At 38.9% G+C, this 21,737-nt stretch overlaps 1 protein-coding gene across 1 annotated transcript in view; it reads right to left on the bottom strand.

The window, feature by feature from the left end:
- Positions 1 to 2,119: 2,119 nt before the first annotated feature.
- The window catches only part of slc22a17 (solute carrier family 22 member 17), a 22,204-nt gene continuing 2,586 nt past the window's right edge, over positions 2,120 to 21,737 (bottom strand). The window contains exons 2-10 of the mRNA XM_079805673.1: positions 21,551 to 21,737; positions 17,858 to 17,961; positions 17,628 to 17,782; positions 14,033 to 14,198; positions 12,228 to 12,343; positions 11,981 to 12,089; positions 8,246 to 8,469; positions 6,239 to 6,350; positions 2,120 to 3,456 (exon numbers count right to left, since the gene is read on the bottom strand). The exon at positions 21,551 to 21,737 is cut by the window's right edge and continues 408 nt beyond it. Of these exons, the coding sequence (XP_079661799.1) occupies positions 3,180 to 3,456; positions 6,239 to 6,350; positions 8,246 to 8,469; positions 11,981 to 12,089; positions 12,228 to 12,343; positions 14,033 to 14,198; positions 17,628 to 17,782; positions 17,858 to 17,961; positions 21,551 to 21,737 (1,450 nt within the window). The 3' untranslated portion in view covers positions 2,120 to 3,179. The remainder of the gene's footprint in view (positions 3,457 to 6,238; positions 6,351 to 8,245; positions 8,470 to 11,980; positions 12,090 to 12,227; positions 12,344 to 14,032; positions 14,199 to 17,627; positions 17,783 to 17,857; positions 17,962 to 21,550) is intronic.

Raw genomic sequence — 21,737 nt, 5'->3', positions numbered from 1 at the left:
GATTTTAATAATGCATTAGTAAATGTTGAAATTAACATTAACAAAGATCAATAAGTGCAGTTCATTATTGAGTCATGTTAACTAATGTAACTAATGTTAATTAAGGAACCTTATTGTAAAGTGTTACCAATTAATTTATACTTTGTTTATTTAGTTTTAGTTTTTACCCAACAAACATAATTGGATAATGATAAACAGGGTAATATATGTTACTGATAAATTGTAGCTCCCTATGAAATAACAAGAGAGAAAATACTGTCAAGTTCAGCAGTATGATGATGAATAAATATTAACATAAATGTTATTGGCCATGACTAGATTGCTTGCAAATACAAATACAAGAATAGACATTTTTCATTAATTAAAAGAAACTATGAGATCGCGATCTTCGACCGCCGCGTTCCTTCAGCGCAGCTGCAAGAGTTAGGCTATGGCCTTTTTACACCTGCTCACTTCATTCGTTTTCTCTGATCATATTACGGCCTTTGAACTTGAAATGAGCCGATAAATAAAATTCAACTCATATCTGTTGCTTTCGTTGTCGTGAACTGAATTTGCATAGCCTATAGAGTGGAAACTGAAGATTGGATTTATATTCGTTTTGCGGAGAGGTGGTAAGACAATGCATGTTTTTATTTTATAGTTTAGATTGTGTAGCCCGTTTCGTTTGCAGGCGCCGTTGCGTGCGAGCCTGCCTCAGCTTGTCAAAAATGCGTTTTTACATTGTGATATGCTTGAAGTGTTTTATATATATGGATTTTATTATAGGCAAGACAAGTCAAGTGTTGATTTGAGAGGATAAATTGATCAAACATGCGGTTAACTCATTGTCGGCTGCTGGCCGCTTGGTCATTAGGAAAAAAACTAAAACTTTAATTTAACTAACGAAAATTGCCCCAAACATTTTTTCTAAATTAACTTAATAAAGAAACGAAACGAAATATAACAAATTTGACATTACAAACAAAGCTGAACTATTTTTATGGCTGCAACAGTGTGTAATAGAGAGGGAGGAAAAAACACGGCTACAGTCAGACTCGGGACACCGGAGTATTTACGCGTCATGTTATCATACCAGTCCTGTTCATTTTAAATATTGTGGTTATCGCCAATACCGGTATATTGCCACACCCTCAATTAGCACGATGTCGATATTTCGTGCTTTGAATATCACGGTTATCGTCAATACCGGTATATTGCGACACCCCTAGTCCTGAGTGTGACTATTTTTTTTACGACCACTTAGACTTTTCAAATCCTGTCCCTAATTTTTTTGGGTGTTCATATACCAAGTACCAATAAAGTCACCAAGTTTCGGACCATTCCGATGAAGCTACGATTTGTTAAAAATGTTTATAAAACGCAAGATCCACTATAGTGGTAAAAATGTGCTATTGTGTGATAAAAATGTCGGTGGCACGGATCTCATTTAAAAAATTGCTTTCATGAGGCCTAGGCTGGACACTAAAATGAAATACAGCTTTAATAAATACAACAAAAAAATAAAAATTATATATATATATATATATATATATACACACATTTTGCATTATATTCAATGGGAAAAAATGGGTCATAATTATTGCTTAAATATTAATTATTAATCATAAAATTATCTCAAAACACCAAAAAAGAAAAGGAAAAATATTATTGAACAAAAATATATTTCATTGATTTTACTCAAATCTTTTTTTATTTTAATCCCACCCTCTGTTTAATCCCATCCCCCAGGCCCTGAGTGTGACCCATAAATGAAGAACCCCAGAGGGTTAAGTACGAAGATGTATCGTACAGCTCCGGGAATCCACATATGATTTTGTCCTCATTGTTGTCGTTACTAGATCAAGCTCCTGATTGGTTAACCGGTAAACGCTCAATTCGCGTGCGTCATTCGCACGAATCGTGCCGCAGAATGTCTATTCGTGTCTTTACATTGACTTTACATGTAAATCACTCGCACGAAACGCTTCATTTGCATCTGGTGTGAACGCACCATTAGAAGACTCGTCAGTCGAACCATCTCAGAACTGGCACTAGCACTGGTTCATTCTGGTGGAAAAGGGGTATAAGTGAAGTGGCAAAGGTTCAGTTCTAATCACTTGACAAACAAATTCATTTTCCAGATTTTATTTGCAAGTATACTTGGTTAAAGATTAATAATTACAGCTTTGTTTAGTAATTGTTGCGCAATCATCTTATTACTATTATCCTTTATTATTCAAGTAGTAATAATAATTAAATTATTTCTAACAATTCAGAACTATTAAGTGCATTTCGAAGAGGCGTTTACAAGAGAAAGCTACATAACTCGTGTTTCCAATCTGCCTTATTTCATATTCCGAATGCAATAGGCAAAGGCAAAATACAGAGCAAGACATTAGACATAAATAAATCCAGACAGTGTCAGCATTCAAATGAGCTCCTTCCCTCTGCGGTCCTACTCGATCCTCGAGGTAAGGAACGGAGAAATTAGGGACATAATGAGCATTCAGACTCTTAAAGGAATATTACAGGTTAAATACAACTTGAGCTGTCAAATTACTCTTGTACAAAACAGGAAACGTCGATGGGACGATGCAATTATTCAGTGATTCATCTGCGACTAAAATAAGGTTATGCAACGGGTTAAAATGATAAAATCTGCTAACTGACAGCAAGTCCCCATCGCTGTAATATTCCTTTAACTAAGAGTGACGTGTAACATACAATAAAAAGTGTCTCAGTCCAATCAGAGTGCACATGATCCTCAGTGTTTCTCGCCCGAAACACGACCAGTCCTTCAATGATCCTCTGGGCTCGCCATTCTTAGCAGCAACACGTTCAAAAATTAAGAGAACTAATTCCATCTGGAGTGAGAACATAAGGGATGGATTTCAAAACGACCGCTGTGATTATCAGCCCTTGTCTCTGTGAAGTTTAATACGGTCTAATATTAGTATCAAGTCACTGGATGCTACATGGGTCAGACTTCAATGTTGAATTCGAGCGGATGCCCTTGACTCATGGATTATGCCACTGTGGGCTGAAAAGGTGGGGCGTTTGCGAACTCTGGATGCTGCAATTCCCTCACATGATGGAGTACATGTGTGACGACTCCACCAACAGGTGTTAGGAATGACTACAAATACACGGTTAAGAGGGCACGACTCCCAAGACAACATGTGCTTAAAGAGTAAAGGCTAGGTCTCTGGGTTGGGAGTTGCGAGAAGAGGAACGTTATCCCTCCTCCGTCGGACCAGAGGAGGACGCCGGTACTGTTCTCCATCCACCAGCGTCTGCGGAAGAGGTTTGCGTTTGCTCTCCGGGAGAAGCAGGATGGAGAGAACCGCTAGCAGGGCCAGAGAGGAGTAGACCACATGGTGCAGAAAGTAGCCGTAGTGATTCCGCAGATCCATGAGAGGAGAGCTGAGGCGGCCCACACAACCCAGCGCCATGACGGCTCCCACCCCACTTCCTCTGTGGACACAACGAGGGAACAACATCACATTAAATATTATGTCGAAAATATTTTTGAGTTGATCAACTTTGGTTGAAGAAATGTAGAAGCACGTTTTGTGTGCCGTTGACTTCCTTTAGTACAGAGGCTAAAAATGCAATTATCGTAAACAGTGTTGGGGAAAGTTACTTTGAAAAGTAATGCATTACAATATTGCATTACTCCCTTAAAAAGTAACCAGTTACTTTTTAAGAAAAGTAATGCGTTACATTACTTTTGCGTTACTTTTTCTCACCTGGGCTGGGCTTGTTTTTGTTTTTGTTTATAACAAAAAAGTTATATTTTTGTTCAACGGTAAAGACCTCTTCATACCAAAATGTAAATAATAAGCCCCAGGCTGAGGTAAAAATGCAGATTCCCGCATGAACACTAGAGGGCGCAGCTCTGGATTATGGAGAATAGGACGCAGGAGAAAAAAGTTTTACCAATAAAAACAAAAAAATCTAGTAATTTTCATCATCAAAGATCAGCAAGACATTGGTAAATTAAATATAAAGGTAGATTATGCATAAAAATAGTTGTTTTATTTAACATTTAATTATTGGAGGTTTGCATAGTACTCTGATTTTGCATTTGACTGATTTTATTCATTTTGAGGAGTACAGAATCTTTATTATGCAAGTGAGATAAATAAATGCTCACATTTAGTCTAGAACTACAATAACCCTCATGTTCACACACACGCCTCTGCACTTGAGCTGTCAGTCAAATTAATGTGAAAAGTAACTCAGATATTTTGTTGTAAATTTGATTTGTTACTTTACTAGTTACTTGGAAAAAGTAATATTACGTAACTCGAGTTACTTGTAATGCGTTTCCCCAACACTAATCGTAAATACGAGTTTCCTAGTCAGAAAATAGACAAACAGCCTCATGTCGTATCCGACTGGGAAACTCTGCAATATTAACTCCCCACCAGCTAGCAGCAACATTTTGACCCCAAGTTTCATGACCCCCAGAATATTTTGCTTTTTGAATACCTGAACATGCAATATGTCAAAAGAAAGAACGGACTCCTTGTTTTTAAACAAAACAAAAAAATCGTTTTATTCTAGCTTTTTGTCAAAGACTACATCTGGATGGGATTCAGAGCGATGATCAAAACGTAGATGCATATAACCTCACCCTAGGCTACATAACTCGTCGCAGTCTTGCGAGAAGCCATCCCACTTATGACGCCAACTGTGATAAAGCGAGAACCACCAACTCTTTGGGTACGTAGTGAATGTCCGTAAAGATGTAAAAAAAAAAATGGCTCAGTCCACAATAGCAATTTTTGCAAAGTGAGATTTATTTCCACAGTCCTAGAGCTCGTCCTGGGTCAACATTTCATTCAGTAACATTAGGCAGTTTTGATTTATATGTTGATCACATTATTTTACATATTCATCTACTTGCATATGATATCGCTTGTTTCTGCTTCTTCTTCATCTGTCTCTTCATCAGGAGATTCCATTAATGGCTTTCCATCAAATGGTGGGGAAAGAGTTAACTGAGTTTCTGAGTTGGAAGTGGCGGAGAAGAGAACCATCTGTGTTACATATATAAAGAGCCATTTGATGCATATTGTATGTATTTTACACAGCAAAAACAGCATTTGACCGATTTTTTTTAAACTAGCCAATACAATAGTGCATGTAATGTTGATATGGTTGTCAATGAATGTGATGTTACATTTTATTAAAAATTAATTGGATATTAACTCTTTAGGCTTTCTGTGTTTTCACTGTTATACAGTAGGGGGCGCTATTGCACAACACAGGCGAAGCTGAAGCAGAAATGATCATCAATTTTAAACAGCATATAGATCTAAACTGCCCAATGTCACTGAATGAAATGTGACCAAGGACGAGCTATAGGACTGAAGCTTTGGAGTGTTGATGAACTCGATCTGTTTGAGATCATCGTTCTGAATCTAATCTCGATGTAGTCTTTGACAAAAAAACGATTCTCAGCTTTTTGCTCAATTTTTTTTTTTGAAACTTGCACACATTGAAGTGTTGATAAAAAAAATAATGCATGAAGTGAGAATAAACAGTTTTTTAGTTTAAAAGCAGAGGATCTGTTCTTTCTTTTGATTTATTCAGAATATTCTGAGGGCCATGAAACTTGTGAAAATGATCTTGTTTTTATTAATTAACCAAATATCTTCAATACATTTTGTCTATAATAAGATTTCCCCAAGAAATAGGCACAAGTGAACCTGGTGTCTTTCACGGTTGCTATTCATTCTGACAACAAAGCACTTAAACTCATAATTGTGACCTCGGAAGTGGGAAGTAGGACATTTCCGATACCACGTGAAGTCAGTGTTCCTCATAATACTGAACAGATCACAATATAGTAGTCCTGACAACAGCATTATTTATGCATTTGGCAAATGCTTTTGTGCAGTGCATTCAAGGTTTACATTTTATTAGTTCATACATTCCCCTAGGAATCAAAGCCATGACCTTGCCATTGAAAGCGTTATGCTTTAAAGCTAATAAGTGAACAACTGGTGCAAATCCTCCCTCAGTTCCATCCCAAGAGAAACACTCTTGGCAGAAAGCCAGAACAACACGGAACAGATGCATAAATTACTTCCCTAACCGGCTCTCTGGTGCCCAAGTGTGAGCTGCTGTTTTTCTTTACCATTTTATTGTCCATATATTACCTGCATTCTGCTGTTTCAGGAGCTAAAATAAGCAAGATGTTATCATGGTGTGCTATTAACCAGCCCTGCGGGACGAGCGTGTTTACCTGATGACGGTGGGCATGACTTCAGCGGTGAAGAGAATGGAGAGGGAGGCGGCCGCTTGGGACGAGAACAGGCCCATTATGGAGAACACAGTCATGGCTGACTCGCTCAGATCTGCAGGGACATTCATCTGAACGTCAAACATTATAACGCGAAATACCTCAAAGAATTAAATCATTTGCAGATAATTCTGTGTGCAAATCTCAAGAAACATGTCCAGATTTGCAGTGCCAAAAATATATTAAATATTAATCCCTTACTTTATTGCTTTGAATTGAGGATGAAATTTCACCCGAGAATACCAAGATACTGTCATTAGTGTGTGTGTGTGTGTGTGTGTGTGTGTGTGTGTGTGTGTGTGTGTGTGTGTGTGTGTGTGTGTGTGTGTGTGTGTGTGTGTGTGTGTGTGTGTGTGTGTGTGTGTGTGTGTGTGTGTGTGTGTGTGTGTGTGTGTGTGGGCATGTTTTTGTGAAATATCAGGGCACAAATGTGTATAATGACATGGGTATTACAAAAAGAGGGTGAAATATGAGACGTTCCCCATGTCCTCACTTTTCAAAATGCTTATAAATCACAGAATGAGGTTTTTTTCACAGAAAGTGAACTGCACAGTCTCCAGTGATGGGTAGTGTGTGTGTGTGTGTGTGTGTGTGTGTGTGTGTGTGTGTGTGTGTGTGTGTGTGTGTGTGTGTGTGTGTGTGTGTGTGTGTGTGTGTGTGTGTGTGATGGGTAGGTTTAGGGGCAGTGTGTGTGTGTGTGATGGGTAGTGTGTGTGTGTGTGTGTGTGTGTGTGTGTGTGTGTGTGTGTGATGGGTAGGTTTAGGGGCAGGGGCAGTGTGTGTGTGTGTGTGTGTGTGTGATGGGTAGGTTTAGGGGCAGGGGCAGTGTGTGTGTGTGTGTGTGTGTGTGTGTGATGGGTAGGTTTAGGGGCAGGGGCAGTGTGTGTGTGTGTGTGTGTGTGATGGGTAGGTTTAGGGGCAGGGGCAGTGTGTGTGTGTGTGTGTGTGTGTGTGTGTGTGATGGGTAGGTGCAGGGGGAGTGTGTGTGTGTGTGTGTGTGATGGGTAGGTTTAGGGGCAGGGGCAGTGTGTGTGTGTGATGGGTAGGTTTAGGGGCAGGGGCAGTGTGTGTGTGTGATGGGTAGGTTTAGGGGCAGTGTGTGTGTGTGTGTGTGTGTGTGTGTGTGTGTGTGTGTGTGTGTGTGTGTGTGTGTGTGTGTGTGTGTGTGTGTGTGTGTGTGTGTGATGGGTAGGTTTAGGGGCAGTGTATGTGTGTGTGTGTGTGTGTGTGTGTGTGTGTGTGTGTGTGTGTGTGTGTGTGTGTGTGTGTGTGTGTGTGTGTGTGTGTGTGTGTGTGTGTGATGGGTAGGTTTAGGGGCAGTGTGTGTGTGTGTGTGTGTGTGTGTGTGTGGGCATGTTTTTGTGAAATATCAGGACACAAATGTGTATAATGACATGGGTATGACATAGGTATTACAAAAAGAGGGTGAAATATGAGGACGTTCCCCATGTCCTCACTTTTCAAAATGCTTATAAATCACACAGAACAAGTTTTTTTTCACAGAAAGTGAACTGCACAGTCTCCTGTGATGGGTAGTGTGTGTGTGTGTGTGTGTGTGTGTGTGTGTGTGTGATGGGTAGGTTTAGGGGCAGTGTAAGGGGATAGAAAATACGGTTTGTACGGTATAAAAACCATTACGCCTATGGAATGTCCTCACATTTCACAAAAACAAACATGTGTGTGTGTGTGTGTGTGTGTGTGTGTGTGTGTGTGTGTGTGTGTGTGTGTGTGTGTGTGTGTGTGTGTGTGTGTGTGTGTGTGTGTGTGTGTGTGTGTGTGTGTGTGTGTGTGTGTGTGATGGGTAGGTTTAGGGGCAGGGGCAGTGTAGGGGGATAAAAAATACGGTTTGTACGGTATAAAAACCATTACGCCTATGGAATGTCCTCACATTTCACAAAAACAAACTTGTGTGTGTGTATGGAGTCAGGAAAACGACATGTGGACACTTACAGTCCATGAGCCCGAGCAGGATTAGGGAAGCCAGTCCGGTCAAGGTCATGGCCAGAAGAAGAATTCCCCGACGACCACACCTGTCCACTGTTGCCCAGAGCAACAGCCAGGCTCCGCCCCCTGCACATACAGACAGCAGGTACGTCCAATAGAAACTGGGGGTGATTCCTCTGACGTCACCTCTGAAGGAGCTGTAGCAGTGACTGATGCCATGAGAGATGAACCTGAACACAATTCAACAAAAGCAACATTTTCAACATTGATGATAAGAAATCATCGTCATTGAGAGTCAACCGATTCATTTAAACAGCTGATTCATTCAGGAACGAGTGAGTCATTGAATCATTCATTCAGCCGATTCGTTCATTCAGTGATGGAACACCATCATGTGTTGCTCAGAGACGCAAAACAGTCCTGTGTCTTTGTTTGGAACTATATTCATTGCTGAAAAAGAGCATAAACAGGCAATTTGGTGTCTAAAATATTAACTTCTTTATTGAACTGCAGTATAAAATCAATATCACATTTGTAATCATAATGATATAAGGAGAGAAAAAAACGTCACCCTTCGTGTGATATTAACCATGTTAAATTATATAAATATAAAAGACTTACAGAGGCATTTTTGCCCCTTATCTTGAATTTTGAGGGCATTATAAGTGTGCACCTTAAATGCAGAAGTGTAATAGTATCAGTGGTGGAGGAAGTACTGAATCTCAGTACTTAAGTAAAAGTACAAATAACCAGAGATATACATTCTGACTTACAATTCTGATTATATATCAGGGTGATCTGCAGAGTTAAATATCATTATTCTGTTCAATCAGCTTTGACATATTTAAATCTGAATATTTATGATATTTTTACCTTTTATAAAGGGCATTTTTCCCCCTAATCTTATTAAATATAGGATATGCTTCAGCTTTCCTTTTATATTCTTAAATTTGATCAATAAATTAAATTAGGGTAACACTTTAGAATAATGGTCATTAGTTGACATTAGTTAATGTATTAACTAACATGAACTAACCATGAGCAGTACATTTGTTACTGTATTTGTTCATCTTTGTTAACGTTAGTTAATATAAATCCAGCTGTTAATGGTTTGTTCATGTTAGTTCCCAGTGCATTAACTAATGTTAACAAGATTTTAATAATGCATTAGTAAATGTTCAAATTAACATTAACAAAGATTAATAAACGCTTTATAAGTGCAGTTCATTATTAGTTCATTTTAACTAATGTTGTTAACTAATGACCGTTATTCTAAAGTGTTACCGAAATTAGAATAAGACACTATAGGGCTGTTACCAATCAAATTAAATAATTTACTCTGAAAAATTACAACTGCATTAAATAATGTTATAAGATTGTTTTAAATATTTATTTGAATACAAATAATGAATGTAAACTGCCAGTAGGTGGCGGCAGGTGACCGTCTGAGTGAGTGAGTCATTGAGTCGATTTGTTCAAACGGCTGATTCATTCTGGAATGAGGGAATATCTTTTACGAACAGGTCATTGAGTCTTTGATTCAACCGATTCATTCAAACACTGAATCATTTAGTAACACACTGTAGTTGCTTTGTCTGGAACTATTTTCCCTGCCGAAATAGAACAAAAACAGTCAATATTGCATCTAAACTGTAAGTGACTTTTTGATAATTAATTGTTTATGGAACTGTCCGTGTCATATGAAATTAGTGTCACATTTTCGGTCGTGATGGCATTCAGGAAAACGGCACTCTTGGTTTTTAACTGTATTATTTGTTATAAATATGAAAACTCCACATTTTGAATTGTAACTGCAGTGTGTGACGGAGTTTCTCTGTGCGAGCGGCGCATTTCTCCTCATGACACAGCACTACCGTCAGTTCATTACATGATATATTATTCTGGACAAGAGGACAAGCGTTAATGTCGAGCCCTGAAACTAATCAGAAAATGTAGAGTAGAAAGTATAATAATTGCTGCAAAATGTAACGAAGTAAAAGTCAAAAGTATGCACTATTGATTCTACTTAAGTAAAGTACAGATACGTGAAAAATTTACTTAAGTAAAGTAACAAAGTATTTGTACTTCATTACATTCCACCACTGGCTAGTATAACCTACTAGACTACATTACATAGTGCATGCGTGCACTGTCTAGGTCTGTTATATACATACATACACACCCCTACCTTTCCCCAAACGGTTTCCAAAAAGCATTGTCTAAAATGTCTTGGCATGCTAAAGTATTAAGATTTCCCTAAACTGGAAGAGCCGTTAAAAACAGCCCCATACATTATCCCTCATCCAAACTATACAGTTGTCTCAATGCAGTCAGACAGGTAACGCTCTCCTAGCATTCGCCATACCCAGACTCGTCCATTAGACTGCCAGACTCCACAGAACACGTCTCCACTGCTCTAGAGTCCAGTGGCGGCGTGCTTTACTCATCTCCATCCAACACTTTCCATTGCACTTGGTGATGTGAGGCTTGCATGCAAGGCCATGGAAACCCAATCCGTGAAGCTCCCGCCGCACAGTTTCTGTGCTGTCATTAATGCCAGTGGAAGTCTGGAACTCTTCACCGTTGGTCTTCCGCATTGAGTTGCTGCTGTTCCTAAATGCTTTCCAATAATACCACTTACAGTTGACTGTGAAATATCTAGCAGGGATGAAATTTCACGAAATGATTTACTCCAAAGGAGGCATCCTATCACAGTGCCATGCTTGAATCCACTGAGCTCTTCAGAACGACCCATTTCTTTCACATGTTTGTTGGTGAATGCAGACTGCATGGCTAGATGCTTGATTTTACACACCTGTGACAATGGGTCCGACTGAAACACCTGAATTCAAGAATTAGGAAGTGTGTCCCAATAGAGGGTATGCACGTGACGTCACCCTCGGCCGAGGTTATGCCCACTGAGTGACAAGAAGACTTTTGGCTTTTCAGTGTGAATGCCGCAAAGAACACACAACACACAGCTAAAATGAGATTGACAAGAAATCAGAGGTGTATTTTTACAGACTGCCGAAAGCTACAGAAAAGAGAAGCAAATGGATCACTGCAATTCACAGAAACAACTGGACTCCAGGTGGCGAAAGTGGATTTGCAGTTATCATTTTGTGTCAATATGTTGAAGTTTGGTAAAATCAAACCCTATATATTGTATTAACAACTCATCAGTTAAATATTTATCATATATTCTGCATGATTGGATGTTTTTAAATAAGCACTGACAAAAACTATAGGGCTGGGTGATATGACAATATATATAGCATTGATATAAGGGATCACCCGGATTTAGACCTACCTATATTGTATTATCATAAAGGCAAATTTGCTTTATGTATTTCCCCGGCGTTGAAATCAGGGTCATATTTATGTCAGGAAACATGATTTCTTGGATCACTCGATGTTGGGTAAATTGTAAGGAACACTATATGAAGTTTAAACTGATAATCGTTTGTTTTACTCGCGTTTTCCCTAATGAATCCATCCATGCAGCAGCTCTTCTGCCACTCAGTCCGGCGTGTTCCGATGGGAAAGTGACGTCAGTGCATACCCTCTATACTTTTGGGGCATTTAAGTACTAGCTAAATGCTTGTTCTACATCTGCACTGATGCTTCCTGATGGAAACACATTTTTCCTCAACTGAAAATAAACTATTTTGCAAGAGCAGTCAGCTTCAAACTTCCAAAGCTTGTTCATTTTCGCACATAAAAACAGTAGGAATCACTTACGATGTGAATCCCAGCACACAGAGGTTTTTCCAGATGTTCCTGCTGTGCAGCAGCTCTGGGAAGGACAGATGCGGACGTCCTGGAGATGAGGACGACTCTGTGTCCAACTCTGCATCAGACACAAGAACACACTCTCGTTCTGCACAGTTTGTTCATTGAGAACTACTATTAGACAAAAACATCCAGCAGAAACTGACACTGTTTGCCTTTCCCAACGTCAACAAGACAAAGATATTTTTAAACCGACCCGTGAAACTGTCGTCATCTCTCTGCCGCTCGCTCCGCTCACTGAAGGAATTCATGTCTCCCGTCCTCTCGGAAAGCAGAAGCCAGCGTGGAGATTCGAGAAACACACCCGGGATCCTGAAGACAAACAAACTGATCTTTAAATGCCAGTAAAAAGAGCAGCTTCACAGAGCAATAACAGCACGGCTGGGAGAACCGACACTGTGCCACTAGGGGTCATAGAAATAAAGGCTTCATCATTGCTAACCAGCGCTAATGTGCGCTGGCTGCACTTAAAGCTTTGATGCTTCACAGGGAATTATAGATCAATATTTCTGAATGAGGCTGAAGACCCAGTCGGTTTGCATTTAGGCTGATGAAGTGTTGAAAGGCTTTACTTCCTGTTCAAGTATGCGTGTGTGTGGATGCTGAGCCATAAGAGATATCCTTCACAGAACTGATGACATGACCTGCAGGAAACTGTGTTTATGTTTCAATACATATCAAATGAACCATCTGCAAAGATAGCGGCTCATAGAACTTGTTTCAAGGATCAACATTAAAGGATTAGTTCACTTTTAAATAAACTTTTGCTGATAATTAACTCACCCCATGTCATCCAAGATGTCCATGTCTTTCTTTCTGCAGTCGAAAAGAAATGAAGGTTTTTGATGGAAACATTCCAGGATATTTCTCCATATAATGGACTTCAATGGGCTCCAAACGGTTCAAGGTCCAAATGACAGTTTCAGTGCAGCTTCAAAGGGCTTTAAACGACACCAGATGATGAATAAGGGTCTTATCTAGACAAACCATCAGTTTCTGTGAGAAACCCAGCAGTATTTATGATATTATTTTACCTCTTATCAGACGAGCGTGATCATCTCTGAGCTCAGCCATAACTTCCGGAGAGTGAGGTCAAATACGAGCGTGGTCATAGATATATCGATCGTAGATGCCTAATTCTATTGATCCGTACAAGCGCTAATAAGGTAGCTACGTATACATCTATGACCAGGCTCATAATTTGACCTCACTTAGCGGAAGTTATGGCGGAGCTCAGAGATGATCACGCTCGTCTGATAAGAGGTAAAATAATATCATAAATACTGCTGGGTTTCTCTCAGAAACTGATGGTTTGGCTAGATAAGACCCTTATTCATCATCTGGTGTCGTTTAAAGCCCTTTGAAGCTGCACTGAAACTGGCATTTGGACCTTGAACCGTTTGGAGCCCATTGAAGTCCATTATATGGAGAAAAACCCTGGACTGTTTTCATCCAAAACCTTAATTTCTTTTCGACTGCAGAAAGAAAGACATGGACATCTTGGATGACATGGGGGTGAGTAAATTATCAGCAAAAGTTTATTTAAAAGTGAACCAATCCTTTAAGGACCTGAATAACCTTCAGCTTTGGTTTTCTGTGATGTTTGGTGAATTCTGCTGATGTAAATACAGTAACTAACTACATTGAATCTTTTGCCTTAATTATTTAATCTAAGTAAGCATTGGTTTAAAAGGATCAATTTAAAAGTTAGTAATAAAACGAAGAACAGAATTGTTGAAATTGCAAGAGTGAGCATAAGTATGAAGTTGTAAACAGGTCATGTTTTGGCATAATTTCCTGGCAAAATGTATTATGAATCATCTAGCTGTCTTACTTTACCTTTATTAGTTTCAAACGTTCTTATCAGTGCACCTCTAATAGTGACAAAGTATACAAACCAAAATCACATGATGCAAGTGGAATGGTGAGAAATCTGAACCATTTGCTAGAGCATAATTATTACAAAAGCTGCTCAGTAGGTTGTATTTCTCATGGACTAACCCGTAGCACAGGAACAGCGTCAGAGGAGCCGCTCCGGTTCCCAACAGGCCCCTCCAGGAGCCACAGCCGAGGGCCACGGCCAGCAGCAGGAGCTCGCCCGCAAACGTGGTCAGTCCGGACATCATGGTCGCCAGCAGCCGCAGGGAAGGGTCACAGAGTTCCAGACCTAGAACGCAACGGAAGCGGTTTTAAAAGGACATAACAGAATGCTTTTAAGCGTATCCTGGTTCTGGATAATAATATCTGTCGTTTTAGTTCACTCGAAATGTATCTTGAAAGCCAACATTTGAGAGTTTACATTTCAAGACTCAAAATTACCCAGAATGTTATTAAAGGGTTAGTTCACACAAAAATTAAATTTCTTCCATTAATGACTCACCCCAATGTTGTTCCACACCCGTAAGACCTCCGTTCATCCTCGGAACATTTTTGGGTGAACTAACCCTTTAATATGGAGATATAATCTCAAACATAAAAATATTAAGAATATATTTTTAAATGTAAAACAATATTGTTACTGTAGGAACTTATAAACACGATGAAGCTGAAGCTACAAGTCTGCTCGTGCTTCATTTCAAATCTGACGAGGATATCTCTAAAATTGTGATTTTTATGAAACATTTTCTAAGATGTCATGTGAGTTTTTAGAGAAGGCTGATAAGACGCTAATAAAATATTGTATTGCCCTGTAAACACCTACTTTTAGTCTAATGTCTGGCGAGGTAAACTGCTCCATTCATGTTTCTATTGTTCTCTGATCCTTTCACACTTCTGCCGGGTATGAGACCTAATCTTCATTATTCTTTTGTTTTTATTCAGAGGCTATTATCCTTTATTCTGGTATTACATGGCTTACCCATCTTTTATCCTATAATACATCAATCCACCTATTATGTGAAGTATTTTTATAAACAAAAAAAAAGCACATTCTTGGGACCTTATGTGAATTATTTTAACAAATTAGATATGAACTAGTATAGCTCCTGGTGGAACAAATGCATTAAAGCTACAATTAGCATCAAGCTACATAACACAATTTAAAAGATTAATATTACGTTTTACTCAAAACTCACTTTAAACCACCATTGAGTGTTTGTATTAACTTCTGGGGCCAGTTGCATAAACTTATCTATTATGTTAAGTGTCTTAAGATCTAGTATGAGCCACTAGCAGTTAGGCAAGTAACATTCAGTCTTACTTTTCGTATCAAATTAGGCCAGTCTATGTTTTTAAGTAACTGATTTAAAAAAATGATGAACAGTCTTAAAGAAAAAAGTGCATGTCTAACTTGTAAGACTAGTCTTAACGGTTTATGCAACCGGCCCCTGATCGCAATCTAATGTGGATTTTAGTCATATAATGATGTTGAAATATGTCATGTTAGCCTTTTATATGCAGCTAATCGCTACACCTGCTTAGCATTTATAATGTAAACATCCTTTATTTACATGAAAATACACCAAATCACACACAAACCATATATTATGTGGTACTAACTGTGTTTATTAGCTGCTTGTTTCACGTGTAGAAATGTTTCTTTGGGTTTGTTTTTCACCGAGCTCAGAATGTGGGAGTGTACAGGACATTGTCATCCCGAAGGGCAGGAATTATGGTCACATAATATGATTGAAAGCTCTAGACAGAATGAGCACTCGCTGAGGTCATAACCTGAAACAGGATAGACACACAGCGCTCCGTAAGATGTTTCATTTCTTCAGGTTGCATAATTCAGTGGGAAATTAATAGAAATTATATCCTGTATGGTGACATATTTAGTAAACGTGAGAATTAAATAAATATTTCTCCAAATATGCACACTTTTGGAATAAGAGCCCAAATGGACGCTGCTCAGTGCAGCTGTATGAACACAAATAAATCAGAGAAGACGTGAGAGACTAGATACTGTCATAAACAGTGGTCAAATATCAAAGCTGGAGTCTTTAATCTTTCTAATGATACTTGGTTTGTCCAGATCGAGTAAGAGTGTAATGCTAACAATAAGGAGTGAACCCTCTGGTGCTGTTCGGTCATTTTTGACCCAAAAACTTTAGTTTTTAAAATAATTTTTTACTACATCGTCATGTTATGAAACTTGGTAAAGGGTTTTGGCACTTGCTATGTGAACAGAAAAAATCATGAACATGATTTGAAAAGATTAAATAGTCACACTTGTATTGTTCGTGATCAAAAATGAGCGCATTGGAAATGAATGGAAGACGAATCTCATCTAGTGGAAGCGTTTGGTACTACGCCCAAACAAACTATGACTAAAAGCTCATTTTTTGAGATATCAACCTCAAAAAACACAACTTGTTTAGATTTATTGCTTTGATTTTCTCTCTGTTTTAGAGTAGAACATGCTTCATACTAGAACATTTAGCAAACAGTAGTTTTATGCATTTTTAATGATAATAAACTTTACTTTTTTTGTTTAATTTTTTCACTTCAGTAATCATCTCCCAAGTGCCTTCTTTAAAAAGAGACCAAACTTCAGTCTGTGCTCCAAAGCATCCAATATTTAAGCTTCATTTTCAGGTCTACGCTCAAAAGGTTATTAACAGGGATCATAACTGTTCCATAAATATCATAGCCTGGATGCCAGCCGAACTTAGCCCCGCCCACAACATTTTTACTCGGGCAGTTCGGTCTGGAATTGATCCGTAGAGAAGTAATTATGCCCGGACAGAAACTGTTCGGACCAATGAAATCATCAGGGCGGGCTTTAGACGATGATGGACAGATGATCAACAGTAACGTCATCATCCACGTCATCAAAGGCGCTTGGGTTGAATTTGTTCTAATCCTAAACGGAGAACTTGTTCGTATGCATTCACCTTCACTATTTCTCTCAGAAATTTCGATCGTGTTGGTAAGTACTCTGTGTATCCTTAAATTCTTTTTTACAACACCGGCAAAGATCGTTTACACTCATCTTTTTCTTCTAACGTTAGGCTACTTATTCCAGCGTGCGTGCAGGTACAGGGTTGCCAAGTTTTTACAACAAAACCCGCCCCATTGCTAACGTTCCTCAAAACTAGCCAAAAACAAGCCCAATAGCTTTCCAGAGGGGGTTCTCCGGGGAAAAAGCATTTGTGGGGTAAAATATGTGTTATTTTGGCAGGGCTGGCAGCTAAAAATCGCATTCCTGGGTTTGTATATCACATAATTGGGGTCGATTCAACCCGTGGACATGGCAACACAGTGCAGTTGAGTTCTGTTGACATTTGACAACTAACGTTATGCGTCGCTCCGTTACTCTGATTGGTTGTAGGTCTATCCAATTGAGGTCTTTCCTGGTTCGGTTGAAACACCCCATAATCACAGCCCAACGGAGCAGATTCAGACTCATTCTGACTAGAATTGAATATGACGACGTCAGGCTATAAATATCATTTAGCACCATAAAATCTTTGAAAAATACTAACTATTAAAACATTATCGAACTAAAATGTAGTGCATTAAATTGAAATAAAAGAAAGCGCACCAGAGGGTTACGAATGTTTAGATATTTGTACTTTTTGCAGTGTATCACCAGAAACCCACCGCAAACAAACACGTATGTTTATCACGTGTGTTTCGTGTGTGTTTGACTCACGTGTGACGTAAAGCGTGAGGTAGACTCCAGCACTCGCAGCAGCGAGACAGAACCGCATGGAGATGAAGACCGGCGGAGAGGGCGAGACGCAAACCAGCACTCCAAAAACCACCGCCAGGGTCAGAGACACCAGCAGGGACTTATGCCTGCCCAGCCTGAACACAAACACAGCACAATTCAACACACAAATCACAGAAATAACATCAAAAACTGAACAGACGGCTCCTCACCGGTCAGACGTGTAGCCCAAACCCAGACAGCCTGTAAGGGTCCCGAGAATGAAGCACACCTCCTCTACTGGAACCAGCCAGTACCGCGAACACACCAGATCCCACTGGGAACGACAGGAAGTCAGGCCAGAGCAGACAGGAAGTCACTTAGTAGCAGTGCCATGCAAACACAATTAGCAATTTAAAAAAAACATCCTGTTTGTAAGAAAACAAGAACACTGTGATCCCCGAAGACGCCCGAGTTTTTGTGCTTTCTTCAGCGCTAAAGCGGAAAACATAACCAGGCTTTAGTTTCACTTCATGTTTGATAGAGGCAGAAGTCATGCTGAAGACTCATTACTCATTTCGGCCCCACTTTATATTAGGTGGCCTTAACTAACTACTATGTACATCAAAAAATAAGTACAATGTACTTATGGTGTTCAAATTGTATTGCAAAACATTTTTGCTGATATTGATGTGGGATACGGGTAGGGTTTGGTGTAAGGGGATTGTCAACTGTGTAATTACAAATGTAACTACAGAAATTAATTACAGATGTAATTACATGCAGGTATTTTTTTTAAATGTAAAAACATGTATGTACACATTAAGTGCATTGTATCAAATGATTAATTAAAATGTTATTACATAGTAGTTAAGGCCATCTAATATAAAGTGGGTCCCATTTCTTTAGTCACTGCACGCTCACTACAAAACTCAGCATGTAAACAGCGGTGGAAGGAGTCAGATGTCATGTGACCAAACCAGCTGCATGATGACATGACAACATAAGAGATCATCAGCTGAAATGTGACCGAACCAGTTCTTCTGCACATGTGACGAGTCTTCAGGGTGGAGAACTTCAGCCCACACACACACACACTAACCACAAAAGGCTCTTAAATGGAGCGTTAACTATCTTTAGATTCTTTTTTGATTAAAGCAAAATCCTTGAAACGCCTGACTGGGAGTAATTAAGAAAAGACATTAGTTTTTATGAGTTCACCGTCTACAAATAAACCAACACCTGCTGTTTATTTGATGAATTAAAAACTGCAGGTGTGTTCAGTGAGTCAGTGCTGTGTGTTAAGGACACAGTGACTTTCTAGTTCCACACCATCACACTTATTTAACGTCAAAAAGGATCTGATTGGCTGTGATTGTGTTGCATTTTTTGGCCCATTGTTGCATAACACAAGAGATTGTGACATTCAGCAGGATTTATAGGATAAATGAAATCTACATGTTCATAGACTTTGGTCCCGATCATACACCCAGTGCAATGTGGGATTTTATGGTACTAAATTATATTTGTGCTGTAGTTATAATCCATTTATTCACTTTTTGAGCATGGACCTGAAAACTAAATTTCCAACTCAAACTCTCATACACCTGGAATGCTTTGGATCACAGACTGACGTTTGGACTCTTTTTAAAGACCACACTTGGAAGATTAAGTTTAAAAATGAAATGTTATAAAACATTACATTTATTGTTATGAAAAATACACAAAAATAAAAATGATATGAAATCTATATTTTGCAAAACACATTTTGCTCTAAAACTGTGAGAATATCAAAGCCATAAATCTAAGCATGTTGTGTTCGAAATTTGAGGTTGATATCTCAAAAAATGAGCTTTCAGTCAGAGTTTGTTTGAGCGCAGTACCAAACGCTTCCACTAGGGGAAATTCGACTCCCATAAATTTCCAATGCGCGAACAACACAAGTGTGACTGTTTTTCTCAGGGTCAAGTTTCGTACCATTCTAATGAAGTCAACACTTCTGTTTTTCGACGGTCAGGTTTGTGGTTGTGAACTGATGAAGTTTTCTATTACTGATTTCAATTAAAAAATAAAACAAAACAGTTGTACGTAAAAGAGCAGCGTGAACATTTTGCTAAACATCTCGATTCTGAACATTAAAGTCAAGTCAAGTCAACTTTATTTATATAGCGCTTTTAACAATGGAGATCGTTTCAAAGCAGCTTCACAGTGTTAAACAGGAAAATAATGCAGCATAATTTTATTCAGCCGACTAGCCATTTTGGAGAAAATGGTGATGTCATCGATTTAAGTATTATTAAATTGTAATATTCGAACAATCGGAGTCATCACGCTGGAGACGGGTTTATTGAGGATGACATATCGATTTAAGAATTATTAAATTGTAATATTCGAACAATCGGAGTCATCACGCCAGAGACGGGTTTATTGAGGATGACTTATCGATTTAAGTATTATTAAATTGTAATATTCGAACAATCGGAGTCATCACGCCAGAGACGGGTTTATTGAGGATGACTTATCGATTTAAGAATTATTAAATTGTAATATTCGAACAATCGGAGTCATCACGCCGGAGACGGGTTTATTGAGGATGACTTATCGATTTAAGAATTATTAAATTGTAATATTCGAACAATCGGAGTCATCACGCCGGAGACGGGTTTATTGAGGATGACATATCGATTTAAGAATTATTAAATTGTAATATTCGAACAATCGGAGTCAACAGACCGGAGACGGGTTTATTGAGGATGACATATCGATTTAAGAATTATTAAATTGTAATATTCGAACAATCGGAGTCAACACACCGGAGACGGGTTTATTGAGGATGACATATCGATTTAAGAATTATTAAATTGTAATATTCGAACAATCGGAGTCAACACACCGGAGACGGGTTTATTGAGGATGACATATCGATTTAAGAATTATTAAATTGTAATATTCGAACAATCGGAGTCATCACGCCGGAGACGGGTTTATTGAGGATGACATATCGATTTAAGAATTATTAAATTGTAATATTCGAACAATCGGAGTCATCACGCCGGAGACGGGTTTATTGAGGATGACATATCGATTTAAGAATTATTCAATTGTAATATTCGAACAATCGGAGTCAACACGCCGGAGACGGGTTTATTGAGGATGACATATCGATTTAAGAATTATTAAATTGTAATATTCGAACAATCGGAGTCAACACGCCGGAGACGGGTTTATTGAGGATGACTTATCGATTTAAGTATTATTAAATTGTAATATTCGAACAATCGGAGTCAACACGCCGGAGACGGGTTTATTGAGGATGACTTATCGATTTAAGTATTATTAAATTGTAATATTCGAACAATCGGAGTCATCACGCCGGAGACGGGTTTATTGAGGATGACATATCGATTTAAGTATTATTAAATTGTAATATTCGAACAATCGGAGTCATCACGCTGGAGACGGGTTTATTGAGGATGACATATCGATTTAAGTATTATTAAATTGTAATATTCGAACAATCGGAGTCATCACGCTGGAGACGGGTTTATTGAGGATGACATATCGATTTAAGTATTATTAAATTGTAATATTCGAACAATCGGAGTCATCACGCCGGAGACGGGTTTATTGAGGATGACTTATCGATTTAAGTATTATTAAATTGTAATATTCGAACAATCGGAGTCATCACGCCGGAGACGGGTTTATTGAGGATGACATATCGATTTAAGTATTATTAAATTGTAATATTCGAACAATCGGAGTCATCACGCTGGAGACGGGTTTATTGAGGATGACATATCTATTTAAGTATTATTAAATTGTAATATTCGAACAATCGGAGTCAACACGCCGGAGACGGGTTTATTGAGGATGCCGTGACGACGAGGCAGTTTCATTACACTGAATGTTAGTCGATGGCCCACCTCTGTGACGATGTTATTGGTCAGTCCTTCGGTGACGTTGTAGTCGTATCCAGCATCGCAGTCCCTCAGACCCGCCGGCGTGCCGTTGATGAACACGAACTGCTTACACTGAGCCAGACCTGCGTCTCCTTTCTCCGCACGCATGGAGGCGTTGGCGGCCTGAGGAGCGGGAGAGGGTCCTGGGAGC

The sequence above is a fragment of the Gobio gobio genome, assembly GCF_949357685.1.
Source record: "Gobio gobio genome assembly, chromosome: 23".
In the NCBI taxonomy this organism is placed as follows: Eukaryota; Metazoa; Chordata; class Actinopteri; order Cypriniformes; family Gobionidae; genus Gobio; species Gobio gobio.
The sequence above is the reverse complement of the archived record's forward strand: the minus strand, read 5'-3'. Positions and strand labels throughout refer to the sequence as shown.